General features: G+C 42.3%; 1 protein-coding gene across 1 annotated transcript in view; it reads left to right on the top strand.

Moving 5' to 3' along the window:
- Nucleotides 1-316: 316 nt before the first annotated feature.
- Nucleotides 317-22188, top strand: part of TRPM8 (transient receptor potential cation channel subfamily M member 8) — a 63229-nt gene continuing 41357 nt past the window's right edge. The window contains exons 1-9 of the mRNA XM_076342033.1: nucleotides 317-361; nucleotides 4948-5052; nucleotides 6650-6723; nucleotides 9564-9720; nucleotides 14443-14620; nucleotides 14978-15150; nucleotides 16350-16524; nucleotides 17612-17679; nucleotides 20680-20877. Of these exons, the coding sequence (XP_076198148.1) occupies nucleotides 320-361; nucleotides 4948-5052; nucleotides 6650-6723; nucleotides 9564-9720; nucleotides 14443-14620; nucleotides 14978-15150; nucleotides 16350-16524; nucleotides 17612-17679; nucleotides 20680-20877 (1170 nt within the window). The 5' untranslated portion in view covers nucleotides 317-319. The remainder of the gene's footprint in view (nucleotides 362-4947; nucleotides 5053-6649; nucleotides 6724-9563; nucleotides 9721-14442; nucleotides 14621-14977; nucleotides 15151-16349; nucleotides 16525-17611; nucleotides 17680-20679; nucleotides 20878-22188) is intronic.

Raw genomic sequence — 22188 nt, 5'->3', positions numbered from 1 at the left:
TTTTAATACTTCTGGCTTTTTAATAGTGCTGTTGATTGCATAAATTTAGCTGCAGTATTGTTATCAGTTTCTGCAGTGCATTGGCAGCAGGTGGGACAGAAGTATTGCTGTTCTCTTACAAATAACCTGCAACTGTTATTTCCTGCGCCCTGCTGCAATTATGCCTGCCTTCATTATAAATTGGTGAATAATCCTGCCGTCGCTTGCTCCTATGCATTATCTCTTCCTCTGTGCCCTCCCTTAAAAGGAAAGCATGACACACATTAAAAAAGGTGGGGCTTTGCGAGCTGAAGTATATCAAAACCTTCCTCTTTGAGTAATGATTTCAGTAGGATTGCTGGGGCATATTCTGGACACTTTGGTAAGTGCTCCACACTGGTACCTGATTAGGCAGTGTTTTTTCTCTACTTAAAAGTATATACTTTTAATATGCTGAAATTGAGGTAGCTGTGCATCTGAAGTTTGGCAACATCTTTTTCTTTTTGGAAGCTTTCACATAAAGCCAGTTGCTAGAATTATGTTAATGCAAACAGTGGTTGGATTTATCTGAAACCTTTCTGAGAATGGAAGCTGGTCTTGCTTTTTCACTTGCAGACAAGTTTTTAAAAGCCTATTTATTAAAGTCTCTTTAGAACTAGTTATTTTTTGTCACTTTTTTTTTATTAGTCACTTCCAGGCTGAAGATTTCCTTCGAATATGCTCCTTCAAGTGCTGTGGAAGTCATAGTAATAGTCTTATATTTAGAGGATTATTTTGGTGTTTTTCTAACGGTTATTACTCTCAAAATGTGTTAGTTTAAGAAGGTTATGCTTTAATGCACTAGTCTGTCCTTTAAAAATGTCTTATATGTATTTAATGGGTTGGAAATGTGATAGAAAATTAACTGCATTTGCCTGTTACGTAGACTGCAGCTGTGTTATCTTTTAAAGTATGTACGATTGCTGTGTTATTTCTGACACTCATGGAGTTAATAAGCTTCACTCACAAATATCAGCTAAACACTGTGTTATCAATGCAGCTCTTCAAAACTTAAATTTACAAAGAAGTCCAAGGTCTTCAGGGTTCCCTTGCACTCTCGATAACTTTTTTCAGTTTGCAGCATGTTCATTCTTATCAATTATTTACAAATGCAGTAAGACAAACTTGAAATCCTTTACTGTTTTGAATGAATAATTTAATGCCCTTGTTTCCTTTTAATGTTCTCTCTGTACAGTTACGTCCATGGTCACTTCCTGGTGTTAACTTACTAAACAAATCAACAAGTAAAGTAAAACTCTGCCAATAAGCATGTTGCATAGATCCAGACCATAATGTATTTCTCCCCATGGAACTTTTATCTTGAATTACAGCTTTAAAAACATCTTTACACCAAACATCAATCGTATGAAATGATAAGAATTGCATACTGGGTTTTTAGGAAATGCATCTCCCAGTGCACAGTTGCCATTCTTACTCAGTTTAAGTGATGTAGTGTGTGTGGGGGGGTTTGCTTTGTTTTAAACAACATAGTGTTTTTAGGGACAATACTCTCCCAGCCATCATTGTCTTGGTTGTTACCAAAGTTAGCACTTCACAAGGGCAGGATGATTGCTTTGTGGTCGTAGCCCCTAAATTCCTCTGGCAGCTGTCTTTGTAGAAGAGGAACTGCTACAGCTTTGGTAGTTGCTTCTCTGCTTCTAGCTCATGCCTGGAAACCATTCTTGCACTAGGTAAAATGTGCAAAGCTTGTGTGCTGCTTGGAGAGGGAAGGAGGAATCCTAAAATGTTCCAGGTGCTGATTGAAACCTGTCATAACCCCAACACCAAGGTCAGCTGTCTTCTTGTAGCTTGCCCTGTTTGGAAACGCAGCGTGAGAGCTACCAGCTGTGGTAGACTTCTGTTGGTTATTTGTTGTTTACCAGGCCCTTCTTGATTTGCTCTGAAGTTAGGGTCATGCAGGGAAGGGGGCCGTTACCTGCAGGACCCTGGACTTGTTTGGTGTTGTGAAAAGCCAGGCAGGCCTATAGATGGACAACGGATGGTCCCATACTTAGGGAAGGTAAAGCCAGACTGTATTTGACCAGACTGTATAGCCAGACTATAAAGCCAGAACCACTGTGTTTGGTCTTGCATCTATCAGTGAACGAGTGATGCTAGCCAAGGCCCTAAATGATTCACAGGTGGTTCCTTGGACCTCACTTCATGGGTGCCCAGCATGAAGCTCCACTGGCCCTGAAATGGTCTTGGGAAAGTAATGAGCAGAAACAGTAGTTTGATTGCTCTTGGCAAGCTTCTAGTGCTTTGTATTCCTTTAATGGAGCCCTTCCCCTTGGGCCAGTGGAGACGGGAGGTCACTAGTGCAGGCGCACACACATGACACTCTCAGGTTTCACAAGCACACACACATTCACAGATCCCTCGAGCACTGGCACAGCCCCTCTGTCTGCTCAGCACCCCTGCCTGGATAGTTAAGAAGTAATTTATTAAGAAAATAAGAGAGACTGCAGTCATCAGGTGCAGGGCTCAGCCAGATAAGCCCACCAACCGGCCGGGTTTCGCATGCAGAGGGCCCCTTTTATACCCCTTTCTGCCTATTCCTCCTCTGTTCCTCGCCATCTGCCTTCCCCTCATCAGCTGGCAGGGTTCCACCAGCCCCCCTCCAACATCTTTGAACCTCAGGTTTGCATCCTTATCAGCTGCAAAGTCCCGGTTCCCACACAGTTTCTTGATAGTATCAACTAGTATGACTGACAAGGTGTGGTTTTTTTCTTGCCTTTGTCTCCATTACATTTGCCTGCCAGGTTTGAGCCTCTGTATATTTTGTGTATGGCTTCCCCCTTTTCCTTAGTATCCCATTTTACAAGCCCACCCCATCAGATAACCTCTCTGGAATAAACATTCCCACATACCCTTATCAATTAGTGTGGTTGATTAGGTTTGGGTCTCATCACTCCCTTCCTTACTGTCTGTCAGTCAGGTTTTCCTCCCTATTTGTTCTTGTTTATGGCTTCCTCCTTTTCTTATACTTTTTTGCATGGAAAAGGCCCTTGAGCAGATACCCTTAAAGGAACAGATGCTTTCTCCTTCCACAGCCATGCTTCTCTTCTGGAGATCTGAAGCAGGGCATGACCAGACTGGTGACCTCTTTGGAGGTCAGTTTGTTCTAGTGTTTTGTTGTTATGAGCTTTTCTAGTAAGTTTTCTACAAAGTCTTTTCCTGAATCTGGCACAAAGCTTGCCAGATTTCTACCCTTGCTCTGAAGATGGCAAATGCTAGAGTTATTAACACAAAGAAGATTACCAACTTCAAAGCAGGAGCATGCTCTATTTTCTTCTGCAGCTTTTACTTGAGAAACAGCATAACACCTTTCTGCAGTGCTGAAAGAGGGAATAAACTGGTCTGAGGCAGATCCACTGTCTGAATCCTTAAACAAGTGTGCATAGCCTGACATTTATCTGCAGCTGAAAAGAGTTCCCATGTGGAAGGCTTAGGCCAGCACAACTGTAGCTCTCAATGGCACATGTTTTGAGAAGTCATTTTTGAATCGGTATTTCGAAGTTGAAATTTGAGGGAAAGATTATAATGGGAGATGAAGAGATGTGAAGAGATTATACACCATTGGCTTTTTCCGTGCTTTTCCATCACCTAACAGTGATAGAGTGTGATAGAGATCCTAGGCATGCCAAAGAATTTGGGGGAAGTAGCTCTGGACTTGTACCATGCACAATAAACAACACAGTCAATCGTGCTCCCCCTCAACATGAAATACTTTTCAAAGTATTTTTAAAATAACTGTGAAGTGTAAATATACATGTTTTTGTGGAAACTTGCCTTTTCTTTCCTGCTTTGGGGGTTGCTCACATCACACTCCATCGTTCTATTTACAAGTACAGCTTCCCGCTGCCAGTACCATTCCTATTTTCTGTCAAACACACCGAGGAAATTGTTTCTCACACTTGCTAGTTTTTGGTCCTCGGAAATTATATTCTTACACAGGAATGCTTTGTCGGAGCTTGAGAATGCATGTTCCTATATCTGGGAGGGATGCTTTTCGCCATACAGTGGCAGTATCACCTGAGAGGCGAGCTCAGTGAGAGTAAAAGGCAGGAGAGAAAATAGTGTTGAAAGGAGAAGCGGAATTTGAGCTCACCACGTTAGCTGGCTGCTAGCCTTCCTTTCAGGAAAAGACCTTCTCCAATATTATTTTGCAAAGTAACATAAAGGGAATTGAAGTATTTGCTGTTAGCATAAATAAAATTTTGTTCTGTGCTTTAGTGCAAATGAAGTGATGCTCCTTCAAAGACAGTGAGGTCAATACATGTGTCTGCTCTAGAGGGCAACTGAAGTGTGTTTGCTTCCAAGGGTGACTTGTTAACTTTTGGATCCAATAAACTTTAAATCCACTTACTCTTCACATTGCACATGTTGACTATCCTTGTTACAGGAGTGGACAGAGACCTGAGGGATCAGTGTTCAGGTGCTGCATCTACTCTAAGCTTCTGGCGTACTGCCAGACCAACTTCTTTTTACACTCCAGTTCGTTTTCTCTGTGATTGAAATGTTTCTTCTTAATATCCCACTTAATTTGTAAATACACTGGACTAGGGACTGTTCATTGTATATAAACACCGAATGGCTCAAGCTCCTCAGCAGGAGAGTTAAGATATAGCAATGAATTGAATGGGATGGCATATAAGGTATGTTCCTTTCTCAAAGCATGTTGACTTGGAGTTCTTTTTGGAGTGGGAAAGAGAGAGGAAAGTCTCTTTGTGGTATGAAATAAGAGAAAAGATTTTCTCTGAATGTTAGTTTCACATTTTAGGAATCAATACACTTCCTAATTCTTTATGCTGGATTCGAATAACCTCTCCCTTAGCTTCCAAGGGCACTAAGTGTCCTTGCTGTTTTCTATCTAGTGAAAGAAATGACCATCGCTCCTTCATCTCCCCCTCCGCCATGGTCTTTCAGGTTTCTATGGGCACCATGCGACACCGAAGAAATGGTAATTTTGAGAGTTCCAGACTCCTCTATTCCAGCATGTCTCGCAGCATAGATGTGTCCTGCAGTGATGCCGTGAGTATCTGATACCTTCTTGATAAGCTTGGGTGTTGTCTTGGGCATGGGCCCCAGGGGTTATGAGTTAGGTCGTGTCAGGAGAAGGATGATTGATTTTTCAGTTTTCCCTTTATGGAGAAGTTTTCCTAGCCAGTGACCCTGCAAGCAGTAGCGGTGCTTTGTTGACATGGTGAAAGTCTAAGGAAGTATTGAATTTGTTTTGATTCCTGTAATGCTTTATTGTACATTCTTAGTCACTTCTGTTTTAAATCCTTTTTCACTTTTCAGTTAGAGACAAATCCTCTGTCTCTATAAAGAACCCCAACCTCTTCACGCAACTTGATGGCAAAGGCAGACAACATATAATTATGTTAAACATCCCTTGAAAAGCCTCAATCATTTGCTGATCACAGCGATTGTCTGGCAGATTTCTTGCTTCTGATGGGCTTGCAAGAGGCCTAATGACTAGCTCTTAGGTCTTTAGCAAGTGGTTCCCCCTCCCTTTTATTTTTTTTGGTCTTGCATCATTGTGGCTTTTACAGGCTAATTATGTTCTCTTCCATTTTCTTTGTTTTGGATATTACAGTCCTTTCCAAGGAATGCTTTTCCACTTGGAATAACTTCCTCTAACTGCTGTTTAACTACAAGTGTTCTGTCAAAATGGTAAACTTAACAATAGCTGTATGTCTTCCCTTTTCATCCCAAGCTAAATCTTGGCTTGCAAATCCAAGCTGTGCTTAAAAACAAACAAAACCCCCAAACCTCCAAACCTTTATCAGCAAGTGAGAAACTTTTTTTGCTTTCCTAGCTTGCAGAGGCAGATTAGGAGTGAATTTGCATCTCCCAAGTTTGAAGGCTTCCCCTGCTCTTGTGGAGTTTCAAGGTTAATATGGGAGTTAATGGTTAAACAAACTGGAGAGACTTTGCATTCCACTGAGCTCACATAAAGCATGACTTTAGTTGTTCAGGTTTCTTGCTTGGGTCTTTTTGTGTTGAATTAAAATAGCCCCTACCCCTGAGGACTTTAATGTCTTTTTTTTTTTTCCCCCCCTTGGGAAGAAACAGTGTTTGCCATAGTCTTTTAAGCAGTATCTAGACCAGAGTTAACCACTGTTTGAAAAATATTGTCGGTGCTGCAAGTTATTTGGAAACATGGCAACACATGCAAATGGAATTGCTCAGTAGTCTACAGCTAACCGTATTGTGCCACTGAATTCAAGTAAGCTGTTTTCTACGTGGGTCTTTTGGATTAAAAGCTGAAATTAAAATAGGCTTTTCAGCAACTCTTAGGATATCAAATCTGTTTTGCTGTTCAATATTTTTTTTTTTTTAGAGGGGGAAGCCTTACCTTTTACCTCTTTGGTATATATTGTGCTTGATAGATATAAAAATATTGGTATCACATGTTTTTTGGAACGCCTATTTGTGATTTTAAGTAGTCTTTTGTGTCCTGTCGACTCCTATCAGCACTTTCTAGTTGCCTCCCACCATCCACTTTGAGAAAGGAGACTTATGAATTTGCACGAGTTTTACTTTGTGTTTAAACTGACTATGCTGCTTCTGAGGTTTCTCCTGTTTTATGAGTTATCGGAAGTAATTTTTTTTCCTTTTCAAGGATTTGGCCAACTTCATTCAAGAAAATTTTAAGAAGAGAGAATGTGTCTTTTTTACAAAAGACACCAAGTCAACGTAAGCACACATTTTTCTCTTGTTTTACAGGCATGGGAACTGGTAGCTGAGGGTATTTCTTCCTGCTAAGCCATGTGGCATGGGTTGGGCAGGGAGCAAACTTTTTTGGTTTTTTTTTGTTAAGAGTCTGAATCTAGCAGTGCAACCTCACCTCAGTCTTGCTTGTACAATTCCTTTCATTGTCACTGCTTTTTTGGCTTGTTTGCATTATGCCTGGGGTATTCTGCAGTCATGGTCAAAAAAGCTGAAGTCTGATAGTCAGACAGGCACCCTGGAGTGCTTCTCCCGGCTCCAGAACAGTGCTCTCCAAACTATTTTGAGTGCATACCCCATCAGTAAAAAAATTTTGAGCATACCCCCCAATATATGTTTATTTATAAACTATGTACATCTACTACTGTACTAGTATTATGTACATTATAAAACATACACAAAAATAGGAATTAAAAAAGGATGAGATAAAGATGAAATAAACACTATTTTTATTTTTTTTTAAGTTTACTTAATGTGCCCCCCACTTGGGAGACCACTGCTCTAGACTGTCAGGAGTTTGTGTAAAAACTGGAAATATATCAGTTTGAGTTACTCCACAACTAACTTGATGCAAAACTAGGGGCCTGACCTTCATGCTAACTTTGTCAAGCATGCCTTCTAGCAGCTCTGTCAAAGGGCTTTAATATCAAATTCCTTATTTGAAGCATAATTGTGGCAATGTATAGGTGCTTTCAGGGATGCAGTACCAGCACTGGTATTGGTGTATAACAATGTATGTATGTATTAGAGCTTTGCATAATTTAAGTTTTCCTTTTAAACCCAAATCACAAATTCCATGCACAAGTCTTTACAGCAGAGATACAGCCGCTAGGTTTTGCTCGGGCTGATGTTCTTTTAAGACAGGACATTTATACTTGCTCCATATTCAGGCACAAGTACTTATGCAATGCAAGCTTGAGGACGATAACATTGCTTTTGGTTTTTTTTGGTTTTGTTGTAATCTCAGGAGAAAAGTGATCAAACTAATGCAGGTGCAGAAGTCCTGATATAGAGCTCCAAGGGCTCTCAGTAACTCCATTCTCCTCTGAAGTTGGGAGGAAAAATGCCTTGGAGAGAGAAGGAGGGAAATTAGTCTCATTTCAGAAAGTCTTACTTAGGGTCCTCTTCTGCCATCTAAAATGGGATGTCTGGCAAAGGACCAACAAAGGATGGAGAGCTGGTTCTTATCAGCTTCTCTTCCTACAAGCCCACTGGGAAAGGATTGCAAGTCATACTTTATAACTTGCCGGGTTTTTTTGTCTATCTATTTTTAAGGTAAACTGGTTTTATTTGCAAGCTACAGCAGAGTAGAAGAAACCATATAAGTTTACTCTCCTTCAGAGAGGCATGCTGTGACTTACCTTTACTTACCTTTACAGAAATCTTCACAGGAAAGCATTACTCAATCTAATGTTTGCAGTCTGCAAGCTAGCTATAAAGGTCACTGTAAGCACACAAATTAATGTCCTGGTCTTAATCCTTTTGGGCTGATGCATTTTTATTTTTTTTTCCCCCTGTATATTGCCAAATTGCACAGCGCTGTTAATAGTGTTGTTCCTCTTGCTTTGTCTCCCCGTCTATTTTTTTTTTTTGTGCTGTTAGCAAAATTAACATTGTGCAAGTGTTTACCTGATGTTGCTTGTTAACTTAGACTGTAGGGGCCACACTTGCTCCCTCCTATTGCTGTTGACAATGCTTACTGTACTTGGCTGACTACAGTTGTCAGTCAACCCTGTCTTTTCGTAAGCAAGGGCCCTTTCTCCATGTCCTCTGAGGAAGCAGGGATATAGGCTATGCAGAATATTTCATGGTCTGTGCTGCAGCTGTTCCTAGGAAAAGAGTTCTAGCTTTCCCAACTAGTCCTGCACAACCAAAGTACAGATTCTTCTTCCCCTTGATGCAATTTCAGTGTTGGTGTGGGGGGCATGGGTAGTGACTGCACACCATGCCGTGCAGCGGACAGGGGTGAGGGTGGGGGGGAAAAGTGCTAGAAACACAGCAAACTGCCTGCAAAATCTGCTCAGAAACCACGTGTCCATTCCTTCCTGATGTGAATATGTCTTAGGCGTGCTTAGACACCAGTCAGGCCCTGGCTTTGCATGGAAAGTGGTTACACATAGTAATCATCTTAGTGAACTCTTCCTATCTGGTTGAGAGCGCAAAAAGGGAAAGAAACCATTTGTACACATCAGGTTAGCAGCAGGTGAGGTCACTTCTGGTGGGTCTGATGCCAAGTTCTGGTTCATTTTTTCATTTCTGTGCACAGTTGTAGGGTTTCAAATTAAGCTGCTGGTGATCTAACTTGGTATGTGATAATGAAAGAGGTCACATAGGTAAGGCCCATCCAGAAGTGTCAGCTCATCTCTCAGCACAGACTGGTTCCTGAGATGTACTCCACTCCATTGCCCAGTGCTATACAGAAGCAGATTATAGGAGGAGGAAGCATGATTAGGTGCTGGTCTCACCTGGGAGCTGGTTCCTCTTAGCTGTTCATTTGTCACATAGCAAATCCAAGTAGAGTCCCATGCATAACTGGTTCCGTAGCTCCACCGGCTTGTTGTGTTTGTACAACCCTGCCCCCAGACTTTGCACTTGATGTGACTGCTACAGTAGGCATCCTGTATTCTACTGGCTCCAGGTTTGCTGCAGAATAACACTTCTTGCACATGTCCTGATTGAGCAGAAGTTTTGAAGGTGGTTTCAGCTGTGAAAAATTTCTGTCTCTTGTTAATAAACATATCAGAGCTTACTTTTCTGTGCTCAGGATGGTAACTGTGGGGTTTTGTGCATATTCACTCTTCTTTCAGGGGCAATTTGTGTAAATGTGGATACCCTGAAAATCAACACATAGAGGGCACTCAGATTAATACCAATGAAAAATGGAATTACAAGAAGCACACTAAGGAACTTCCTACTGATGCTTTTGGGGACATTCAGTTTGAAAACATGGGAAAAAGAGGAAAGGTAAGTGATTGTATTAAGGGTATGTGTCAGGCCCCTGTTGGGTGAGCCATATTCAGAGTCCTGAATCCAACACCAGTGGAAGCCCCTGCAAAGCAGGGAGGGTGAAGCTAAAGTCGATGGGAATGGAAGGAGTTAGGCTACAAAGGAGACAAGCTGATTTCTCAAGCCCTGATAATAGGTAACAAAGAATAATTTCTTCTGTGTTACTTGTTTCATAGGCCAATGATTGGAGTGGAAAGAGGTTATCTGTTTCCAGGAATGGCAGAAGAATGGGTGAATGAGGGTGATGCTCAATCATTATTTTTCTTTTTTTCATGTAGCTAGTTTTATTGTAATTGCCCTGTAGTACAATTCTGGAGGTCTTGGGCTAGGAGGAAATAATTTTAGACTAGATCTGCCATGTCTCTCACTGGGACTCTGTACCCTGACTATATCAGTGTGCAGTTACAGTGGCCTTTTTATAGTCCCCGTCTATACTGAAGTGTCATGGTGTTGCAGAGCAACTTAGTACCCGTTTACCCATCTTTAGTGGTGAAGCCAACATGATAAGCCTAAATGCCTGAATGCTCAAGCTCCTGATAAAGATGCTTTGTTCCTGACTGTCTGACTTCAATGCCAAGGCAAGGCTGTTTTTTGGAACATTGCATCTTTCTAACCTGGGCTAACATATGCTTTAGAAAGAAAGTAGCGTGAGGGTGCACACCAGTGCAACTCTTGGGACAGGAGCATGTGTAACATGCTTTGCCTTCGAAGGTGCAGCAGGATCCATGAGGTGATAACCACAGGGATTTCATATCTGTAAGGATGTAAGACCTTTCTTCAGAGGATCTGTACTCTTCAGTGCAGAAGCTGCATGTACCTGCTTGCTACTCCATAAAATCATCACTCATGCTTCGCAATGGCTTTAACATTGCACAGCATGTCATCCAACGCCTGCCTACAGAGCTTGCTGACCTATATTCCCTTCCTCCCTAGCTGTTCTATGTGCAGATCATTGCAGTCTGCAGATGTCCAGTGCTCCTTTCCATACAGTCGTATCTTATGCCCTATGCACTCTGATGTTGTGGGATGTTGGAATGGGGCTTGTGTGCCCCACACCCTCATAGAGTAATTTTGTTTGGAAGGGCTCTCCAGTGTTTTCTAGCCAAACCTCTTGCTCAAAGCATATCCACATAGACCAGCTTGCTCAGGCCCATAACCAATTGAATATTGAGTATTTCCCAGGGTGGAGATCCTACAATGATGGTAAATTCAATGGGGATGTAAGATATCAGTGGAACTTCAGAGGTTTTATTCTGTTTTGTTTTGTTTTTTTTTCCCCCCCTGTGTTTTTCCTTGCTGTGGGGACAGTGGGAGGGTGGAAAGAAGAAAATAGCTGGCGTTGCTGTTTCTAATGATTTATACTGATACTGTGTGAGGAGTCACATGTGGCTGAGCTCATCTGCCTCTTCTAAATGACTGATATTTAGCGCCAGTGCAGCTTGCTTGAGACAATCAAAATAAATGAGGAAAATCAGTACATGCTATGTAAATTAATTTGGTTTGTTTTATGCAAAGTAGCAGAAACAAGAGGCATTTAGGTGGGAAGTAAGACTGAAGGGTTTGAATCACGCTTTAACAGATCCAAGTACTTCACATATTTGTTGATACGCATATTTTAGCTTCATACTACTGTTTTGTAAGCTGCTATGTATCTTTACTGAAAGAAGAAATTATTTGCTCTATTGCAAAATTTCTGAGTTCTCAAAGCTTAAATGTTCTTTCCTCATGTTGTGTCCCCCTTCCCACCCTGGAAATTGGTTCATGTGCCTGTAGTTGTGTCATGAGGACTCTCAAGACCACTGTGCATGTTTCAGAGCATACTTTGTTCAAATGCTGTATGTAAGTCTGCTAATCCATCCCACCAGCACATTGGCTGGAGTTACGTCTCTATTCCACATTCGCATTCCCTATATTGCAAGGCAGCTGCTGGTCTTAAACATTGCAAAATGTTTTATCTTGATCTTGTACACAGTGGGGAGAAGTTTAAACCCAAGGTAACCTAAGAGTTGCAGACTATTATCAATGAGGGATGGGAAGTTTTATACCCTGCATTGTACTTTTTAGGATGGACAAGTCCTAAAAAGTTCTGAGCAGAAATATTAGATGTGAACAGACCAATAAAATCTCTAAATTTAATAAGTCCTGCTTGGACTCTTATTTTTGCAGTGTTGCTCAGATCCTGTAACATCCAAGGACATTGCAGTTGCTGTATTTTATGTTCTGGTAGCCGTCAATCTGAAAAAGTGCTTCTCTTGAATACCTTTCTGAGTTCAGCTACTTGAAACACTTGGCATCGCCTGTGTTTGAGGGTTGGGTCGGTGATGGCTGGGGTGCACTAGCCGGCTATACCAGGAGATGGCACCGTTGTACCTCGGCTGAACCGAGGGATTCACCTGCTTGAGTAGAGCCTGCAAAGGACTCTGGAGATGGCAAGTGCCAGATGTATCATTGCTGGTACACTGAATGAAACTTAGGTGTAACTGAAGTTTGTTTGCAATTATACACCGTATACAACGAAATAAGCTGTACGGGCAAGTCAGCTTCAGCATCTTTGATTTGGTACTTGCTTTATATAGATGAAAATGACTTGTATAGATGAAAACAAGACATTCAACTGGAAACCTTAACTGTTGATGGAATAAAGGTAGTCATACAGATACAAGGTACTTTGTATTATCAGTAGGGTTTAGGAGAAATGCCTTCTAACTACAGAGCTAACAAGATTCGCTGTGGGGATGACTTACCGGCTCTGTGGAGCTGTTAATGTTTCTGGCAGGCTCCCCTCTCCTATGGGGGACCCTCTCCTGAAAAACACCCAAAGCTGCATGTGGCTGATGCTTCTGAGAGGAAGAGCTGTGGGAGTCCCTTAGCTCTCCTGTGTAGCTGCTAGAGCCTGCTAGGCTTCCTCTGTGATGTGCTGTTCTGAGTCAGATGCAGTAACTATGCCTGGGAACCCATCCTGGAACAGATGAGTATGTTTTTTCAGTTCAAGCTAAATGCCTCTCAAGATAGGACGTTTCTTCCACAAACTAATCCCTTGGTTTTGCTCTCCTGCGAATACTGGGCAACCTATACAAAATCCACTATGATTCAGGTACAAGTTACTCCTTTTCATCCCCTGGTATGGGTTGTATAGCCGTGACTGACTTCCAAAAGTCCGTCACACTAAACTACTAACAGTGATGAAATTGCAAAGGGGCTCTTAAATGGCATAGCAAAAAAGCCAGAGCGCCTTTTACATAAATGGAGAGAAGGTAGGTCCATCTGAAGCCAGTTTATCTATGTAGTGTGCTTTATGAAATCCTCATACAGTGTTAAAGCTTTACTACAAGTTTGATAAAGTTGTGATGTGTTAACTTAAAATGCTGTTATGGATATATGTTGTGATAGGGACACCATGCTCATGGAGCCTGGAATTTGTAGCTAGTCAAATTAAGGCTTTAATCGTGTAATCAAAATAAGACTGTAATTATTAGTAGTTCACTTATAACAGTGCTACCACTAATCCATAATCCAAGCTATAAATAGCTTTGTTACATTTAAAATTGTAATACCGTCAATTTCCTCGGTGTTGTGTTCATCTTTCCAATGTTCCTCTGAATCCCAAAGTCAGCGTTCTTGCCTTCCTCTAGTGGAGGGAGGGTTTGGAGGCTTTATGCTGACCCCTGAGGTCTTTGAAGGGATGATTTCAGTACTGATCACGGGGATCCCATCCTCCTTGGTCCTGGTGTGCTTGGAGTTCTTTCTATAGATCTCTCTCAAGACAGTCTGCTTATGCTCTTTCTTTTCAGTGGTTCTGAATTATACAGTTCTGTTGATTGTGTTTGTTATTTCTAAAAATAGTTTTACCTGATTCACAAGGTTGCACTCAAATAGTGACTATTATTGGCCATTGTGATTTGTTTTTACAGACTGGGACCTCTGTCATTTGGTGTCTGCATTCTTCCGTGCCACCTTTTATTCTGGTCATAAATTGTTCAATCCCCACAGAATAACTATTTGTTACTGTTATAAGCTAAAGCAAATCAAATGTAGATGATAGTTATTACACTGCTAGGCAACTGCTATTACAACTATACTCAGCTCACGCCAAAGAGATCCTGAGAATCTGCACTCTCAGTTCAGTACAAAGTCTGTGGACTTTTACTAGTAATGGCAAAAATCATATTTCCGGGGCTACCCAGTTTAGCTTCTGCCAAATTAAAGATGTACGTGGCAGAACGTGGTAGTGCAACCTGAGCACTGCACTACCCCCTGACCCCACTGACCAGGTTGCTGGAGATGCAGGTTGCAGTTTTGGGCTGAACCTGGAAGTGGTGGAGCTGGGAGATTCTTAGGGCTAGCAGTTATGTTCTTCACTATGCTGCTGGTCTGACGCTAGCACTTTTGTTCTGCTCACAGTAAGACTGCGCCTTATCTCCAGACCTGAGCACTGATCTGTGAAGAGAGGAGATCACCTTGCAAGTCCTAGTTATGGGTGTCTGGTTGTTCGGGGAGGATAAAGATGCTTTAGAGAAAGAAACAAAGACTTAAGCTCTGGTTCATCATCATTTTACCCTTTGTCTACCCATTGTTGGAATAAGAGTGTACATTAGAGAAGAAAATGCAATTACTGGTCTGTTCCCAGCTATCACTATTTATCTTTTGCTTATTTGTTTCTCCTCTTTTCTCTCACCCAAGTACATCCGTTTGTCATGCGACACAGACTCTGAAACACTCTATGATCTAATGACCCAGCATTGGCACCTGAAAACCCCTAACCTTGTCATCTCTGTCACTGGGGGTGCAAAGAACTTTGCACTCAAGCCCCGGATGCGCAAGATATTCAGCAGGCTGATCTACATTGCCCAGTCCAAAGGTAAAGACCTGCATATGTGTCTGTATTATTTTATTGCTGCGTAATACTATTGGAGACATAGCAGCCCAAAGGGTCAGCAGGGAAGCAGATTATTCAGTTTGTTTCTGCATGGCTGGTGCACTTGGGGCCCGTGTGACCTAACAGTTTGGAAGTAACAGGGTTGAGAGCTAGTCATCAGGATGCCCGTGATAAGATAAGGTAAGTTGTGTGGCATATTGTTTGTGTTTAATTGAAGAATAAATGCCTTTTCTGAGTTAAGGTCTTGAGAGGGGATTGGGTTGTTGTATCTTAAAGGTAATGCATTAGGAGGGTGGGTATTCCACTACATTCTCCCAGATTATTGCCTGTTGTCCCCAGGGGCCTGGATTTTCACAGGAGGCACACATTACGGGCTGATGAAGTACATCGGGGAAGTGGTCAGAGACAACACCATCAGTCGGAGCTCAGAGGAGAATGTGGTGGCTATTGGCATAGCAGCCTGGGGCATGATATCCAACCGAGAAAGTCTGATTCGCAGTGATGATAATGACGTAAGAAATGTGTACAGGTTGGTGGGGAAACAAAAGAGGAGGCTCGGCTGTCAATTATACAGATTATGTCCCTGACTGACTGCTGCTCTTTGCAATAACAGTATCCGTGCTAGGCTGATGCTATCAGCTGTGTGATGACTGACTTGAGCGGTCAGTCAAGCTCTGCTTGTATGTTCTGGTAAAGCAGAGCTCAGCAGAATGGTTTCCAGTGCAATGTTAACGTAGAAGCATGTCTGTCTACTTAGCCTGATCTACTGTGTCCTAAACAATGGGATCTACTGGTCCCCCAAACAAAGGGACCAGCTTTTCCTCAATGTACGTAGCAGTGAGACGAAACATCAGGTGCTCTTCCCAGAACAGGAGAAAACTAAAGTCTTCTCATGTTCGAGATGGTTGCACATGTCAGGCCTGGTGGGGGACCAGCATGTGTTTTCAGCTGTGGGCTTAGCATGTCTGTGTGGAAGTTCAGCTGCTCTAATTTAATATCTGGCAGAGTGTTAGGGAATAACCTCTTCCATGGTTATTCTAGCTGCTGCGAAATCCCTACACAGTAGCCTGTAGTGGGGATTCCCATGGGCTAAGACACATTGGACCTGCTGCTGCTGTTACAGATCTTGCTCATCGATACTATTGTCCTGTCTGTCAGATACCCTTGTCTTTTGTCCACTAGATGTTATAGAACATGTCTAAAACCCATCCTGCTAGATAAAGAAAAGCAGTTTATTTACTGAGGGCTTTAAGGAGGTTTGAGGATTGAACTAGATGATCTCAAGAGGTCCCTTCCAACCTAAAAAACTCTGTGATTCTGTGAGGTGTTGAAAGTAAGTTTGCCACAGATTTAATGTTTCTGGTGGCTGAAGGAAGCATGCATTGCTTAACAGGATCTCTGAAAGGACTAAACAGTTGCAAATAACTTCCACTGTTCCATTGGCTGAGGTGAAGTTATGAGAGGATTGTCGCAAATCAGGTGCTCTTGTAAAGAAAAACTTTCTCTGCAAATATTTATGCTGTGCTCTTGTATGGGGTTTCTCTCACTGTCTTCTGCTGCTGTTGGGACTGCCAGTAAGCAGTGTCTTGAGTCAGGAAACCCAGACTCCTAACTAACAAAGCTAGGGGTTCAGCTGTCATTGGCTTGTCCTTGAAGGCTTGTGCATGCTCTGCCCTTGGATCTCTGTTAAACACTGTGCTTGTGCTTCTAGGGGTACTACTTGGCCCACTACATAATGGATGATCTCAAGAGAGACCCCCTTTATTGCCTGGATAATAATCACACCCATCTCTTACTGGTTGATAATGGCACCCACGGACACCCCACGATAGAGGCAAAAGTACGAACTCAGTTAGAAAAGTACATTTCGGAGCGGGTTATCCCAGGTAGGTGTGGGCGTCAGGTTGCAGACCTCCTTCTCCTTAATCCTTGCATGCTTTGGGGCTGATGCACAGTGATTTTCTGGGAACAAAAGAGTAGTGGTAGCATCCCTTGGATGCTGAGCTCTCTTAACTGCGTTGCATCTTGAGCACTTTCAGGAACAACCAGGCTTCTTCAGAGCAATACCCCTCCCCTCATCTTCCTTTCTGTATGTGACAATAGTTCTTTGTGGGACACAGCAAATGATCCGTTTCAGCAATACAGCCCTTCCCTCTCTTCCTGCTGAGCTATCTGTTGGAAGCTGACCCTTCTACTTATTTCCCACCTGGCACTGAATTCCAGGTAGCTGAAGCACAACTACACAGGAGCTGAAATTAGGCTTTTCCCAAAATATTCATTTGTGAGGGTGATCAATCCATCTGCAACCTGCTCCTAAATAATTTCTCTTTCAACCCCTTCTTTGCCAAAATGGAGAAAAATCAAAAGCCTTGTCAGGAAATTCTTAGTTAAAGTTTGGGGGTGTGTGGTTTGTTTGGTTTTTGAGGGGGGTTTTTTGTTGTTGTTTTTTTTCTTTACTGTGTACCTCAGCTGAAGCATACTTGCTGTTAGTCATGACGAAGCACCCAGAATCATCATGAAACTTGGTATGTCTCTTAAACACTAGCTCCTAGAGTTGTGGGATTCTTAGCTTTCCTTTACAATTGAAAATGTGAAGTAAGAGGTTCTGAATCTTCAACTTGTGATAAGAACCTTGCACCTAGGCTCAAAATGGTCAAAGCAGTAGGTAAATACAATAAAATCACATGGTTTGGGGACTTTGGAGCTAGGAAAAATTATGATTGTTAGGAGGAAAAAAGCATCTGTTGGAGAACGGTGTCTGAAGCCAGCTACGCAGAATGTTAGCCAAAACTGAGTTTTCATTAAAACCAGGAAGAGCTGTAAATAGATTTGGCAAAATCAACAGTAAACTAGTATCAGAGTGTCTGCATGAACTGTTTGGAAATTCTTCATTGTACTCAGGGAAAAATGAGTTCTTCAAACTGCATTAATGGTTTGAATCTTTTTCCCTTTTTCTTTTGGCATGTTTCACAGAATCTAATTATGGTGGGAAGATTCCAATTGTGTGTTTTGCCCAAGGTGGAGGGAAAGAGACTTTGAAAGTAAGTTTATTTCTTTTAGTTATTTCCAGGAGCGACAGTAGGGACATTGCTCTAATATTTAAGACAGATTACTCCACAAGCAACATGATAAAGTAGACAGTCCTATTATTTACTGAAGCTTGCCCAGCACTTGCTATAGAAAGACTGTGCTTGCGATTGCATTTAAGCTTATGAAGTTTGTTTCAGTTAAAATTTTCTGTGCAAAATTTCTACCTCAGGCTGACATCCTGGAAAACTTTTGGCTGGGACAGTTCAGTTGTCTCAGTTCTTCCATAACAAATCCAGCACAAAAATGTTTGTTTCTTGTGTTTATTTGAGCAGCAATCAGAATAGCCTTTGTCAGCCATGTAGCTCTTGATCCTTTTTATAGAAATTTGCCTAAACTTTGGTTTGGGAAAATTTGGCTTGCCCATGCTCAGTGGAGACCAGTGCTTTCTTGTAATAGACAGGGAAGATCAGCTTGTGCTGATCTGTACTTCATCAGCTGTGCTTGATGCTGCAGCTCAGAGCTTGCTTGAACTGCCTTGCGATGGCTACCCCTGAGAACTGTGGGCTGCACCTAATTTAAATCTAGACAGCCAAGCATGGCAGGAGGGCTCTGCTGACTCGGACCCCTAGAAGGGGAGGGAACAAGCATCATCTTCAAATAGATGACAGGTAGGAAGAGGATGAACAGAATGGAGAGCAGAGGAGGCAGAAAGAAATTTCTTGAAACAGGATGTCTAAGTAACACTTAGGGAAGGGGGAAAAAAGAGATGACTTCTAGATCTGTCTCAGTGTTAAATAACAGAATTGTTACTTTCCCCTTCACCTTGCAGGAGTGATGATGAGTGGCCTGAGCGAGGAGGGTGGGGCTGAGGGAGCAAAGGGACTGGCACCAGGGAATTCAAAGTGAGGGGGTGTGCAATCAGGCTGTGTGGGAAAGGAACAGTAACAGTGAGGACGAGATGGCTCTGACTAACAGCAAGAAGAAGACCTGATGTAGCCTGGGCTGAAGGACCTTGAGAAGGAGCTGGGAAAGGGGCTGGGTTTTGCAAGAGGGTAGGATACAATGAAGGGAGTATGTCAGTGTTTGAGTCAGTAAAATTGAAGCAGGGTGATATTTATAATTACCTCTTTTGAAGAGCTGACCTTGGTACTACCTGTTCTGACCAGAGCTACGCTGTTAATATTGAGGCTAATCAAACTGGTTTGCCTGTCAGGATGACAAACAATGTGAATTCAAAGCACAGTCTCTGTTACCACTTCATTGCTAACATTAATCAATTAGTCTGAACCACTCTGTGAAATTTCAGATCATTATCCCAGCCTCCCTGTATGTTTCCTGGGTGTTTTGGTTCCATTCACATGATTAATTTTAGCTTTGCCCACAGGTAGATTGTAGATGAATACAGTTGCAGAGCTCAATGTGTTAATCAGAGGTCCTAAGATGAAACTAAAGCATCCATTCAGGCTTTAGAGCAAAGCTTTGCTGAAAGTGACATGTTGAATATGCCCGTCTCTCCTTTTAGTTCGAAATTACCAATGTTTACGAGAGGATTTGGCCATCACTGAAGGAGCTGTTTCTATATGCCATGCAGTGTAGTTACTTGGGTAGCCTTGTGATTACAGGTATATTATGGAGACCTCAGACCCACTGTTAACAAATGATACATAACACAGACTTACTAGCTATCTAATCAGAATGAATAAAAACCTTGTTAAATCAAATGCATAATTCCTGGCAAGAGGTTCCTCTGAAAAGTAACTGGATGATAGTTCAATTAAGGGTTCAGGCCATTCTCTTGGCTATTTATTGGTGTTACTAGTACATGGAGACATTCGTGTCTGCCTTCTCACTCATTTGTAGGTGAAGCCATCCTCTCAAGGAGTAAATAGAGTCTCTGATCAGCCCAAAGTGACACAGCAGGTTCCATGCTGTGGAAGTCTGTCCTTGCCATGCCTTGATCTTCGTGGTGTTGGCCAGGAAAGGCTCCCTTTTTCTCAGCTTCTGTGACTTGTGCATGATGACAGGAATCAGCTTTAGCAGTGGAGAAGTAAAACTGTTTCAAGCTTCTCTTTTAAACTCCCTGTGATATAAAACATGCACTTTACCTGGACCCTTCTTAAGAAAACCACTTTGATCTAGTTGGTAAGAAAAAACACCTTGCTTTTGTTACGGACCCACTATCCAATTGACGGGAGTAACATGCTCACAGTTTTCATGACTCCAGATTGAATTTTTTGTTCTCACGAAACTGTTCAGATAGCTATTAGACGTTCTGTCTTTCCAGTGGTTGATGATAACTTGCGTTGACTCCTTTTGTACAATTTGCTGGCAGACAGTTTATATTCTGGTGACTGTGTTCTCAACAGTAGTGATGCAAATGAAATAAATGTCTCCTGTTGTGGTCTTTGCAACAGGAGGGCTAATGGTCCTTCCATCATGATTTCAACACCTTTTATTTTCTTGCTGATAAGCCGTGTACAACATTGCTGTGTGAGAAATCACATAAGTAGCTACTTGGAGACATTCAGTAACATTGTAGTTTGATGTTCTCATGATGCTACAGAAGTGATCTCTGTGTAAAAGACTGCTGCTTGCATCTCCAGCAAATAAAGCCAGAGCCCTTGTACTCAGCTGTGGTGTTACTTGAGCAATGCTGTGCCATAAAACAGCAGTGACTGTAGCTAGGCGGTGTTGTAATGTGTCCTGAATGCCATTTCCACTTGGCAATTTTCCTGATCTGCTGATCAAATCTAAAATTTGGCAGATGGTGATTTCTGTCCCTCAGTTTCTGTGGGGCTCTTCACAGTCCTCTGTCATTAGATGAATGTGGTTTTAAAGAGTTGTCATTGGTAAGGTATCAGTGGGTAGTACGAAAATACTACTCTGGACCATGGGTTTCTGTTTTTCTCGCCAAAGTCAAACCTACAATCTCCAGGCTTTCTTACTGAATAGTAGACTCTAATAACACAGTCATGCTTCAAGTGATCACCTCTCCCTCTTTGGCTTCCTAGTCTATCAATGTGGCCATCAAGAGTAAGATTCCCTGTGTTGTGGTGGAAGGCTCTGGCCGGATTGCTGATGTTATCGCTAGCTTGATGGAGGCAGAAGGCACTCTTGCTTCTTCATGTGTCAAGGAGAGCTTGCTCAGGTATCTGCCTCACACCATTTCAAGGCTGTCGGAAGAGGAGACTGAAAGCTGGATCAAATGGGTAAGTGTGTGCTACTGCAGGGAGCTAGCGAGCCTGAAAATGGGAGCAGGGTAGTGGAAACTGGAGGTCAGGAGCAACCAGTGACTTCCAGATCAGGGATGTTGCTATCATCTGGTGATACCTGTAGGATGCGCGGGGCTCCTTGCCATGACATATCCCTAAGGTGTGCGTTTAACAGGATTTAAAAAAGAAAAATTCCAAACTCTTCTATTTTATAGGGATTGGAACAAAAGGGGCAGGGAACTGCATTATTTTGGAAAGGCATCACGTGTCTGGGTTTAGGTCTGGGCACAGGAGAGCTAAGGCCAGATGTTTTGTAACAGTCTACTCCCTGGATACTTGCAATTCCTGCTGGATGTGTCTCTTGGCTGGTGTGCTGGTTGGTGTCGCAATTCCCTTGCATGCTTTGTGAAGGCGGAGGAATTGGATATTTGCTGAATCAGGCCTCGCACTGCTAAATTCTGCTGGATTGCTCAGGGACAAAGGGTTATCACTGCTACCCCACAGACTTTCAAATTTTAGCGAATCTACTTCAGGATTCTCTCATTTGTTCCGAAAGTTTTTTGTCTGTCTTCTCGCATCCCTTAAGATATCAGGCAGGACAGATTTCCCTTACAGACTAGGAGTGGGGCCTTTAGGACTAGCAGCTTGCTTGGTCAATATTTCATCACAGCAGCATCTCTACACCATCTCCATTGGGACGCTGTCACTAAACAAAGCGTTGACTTACTAGTACTGTGTACATGGGATGCAGTTGAAGGTACAACACTGTATGTACACCAGCAAATTCTTCTTTTGCTTTTCTTTGCCTCTTTGACCAGAGTTAGAGCCTTCAGGATGTAGTCACCATTGTCATCCCATATGTAACTGTTTATTACAAGAGTGTTTTTTGGAGGCTGGGGAAACTGGAGAACTAAGGAGAGCATCTGCTATCTTGGGTTGCTTGGGCCAGTGTCAGGAAACTGTTGTAACTCTCTGGTTACCTGACCTTCAGATGGATCTGGTTTTAGGTATACTTCTGCTCTCCTTAATAGGAACAGAGGAAAATGGAGCTTCAGAAAAATCTTAATGTTCTGTTATTTTTCAGAAGTCTTAGTTCCAACAACACTTCAGCTCACTGAACAATCCATTAACTTGAGCTAATTGACTTTCTCAATTAACTGCCCAATGCTTTATACTGGGGTCTGATTCTGTTTTCCTCTCTTGGTTAATTATCTCCTACCCACACTCACAGGGGGGAGCAGGGAGTCGGGAGTGATTGCATATTCAAACCTCAGTTGAAGTCCATAATGGGGGATGGAAAATGTTATA

The sequence above is a fragment of the Aptenodytes patagonicus genome, chromosome 6 (assembly GCF_965638725.1).
Source record: "Aptenodytes patagonicus chromosome 6, bAptPat1.pri.cur, whole genome shotgun sequence".
Taxonomy (NCBI): domain Eukaryota; kingdom Metazoa; phylum Chordata; class Aves; order Sphenisciformes; family Spheniscidae; genus Aptenodytes; species Aptenodytes patagonicus.
This window is presented reverse-complemented; position numbering and strand designations above follow the sequence as displayed.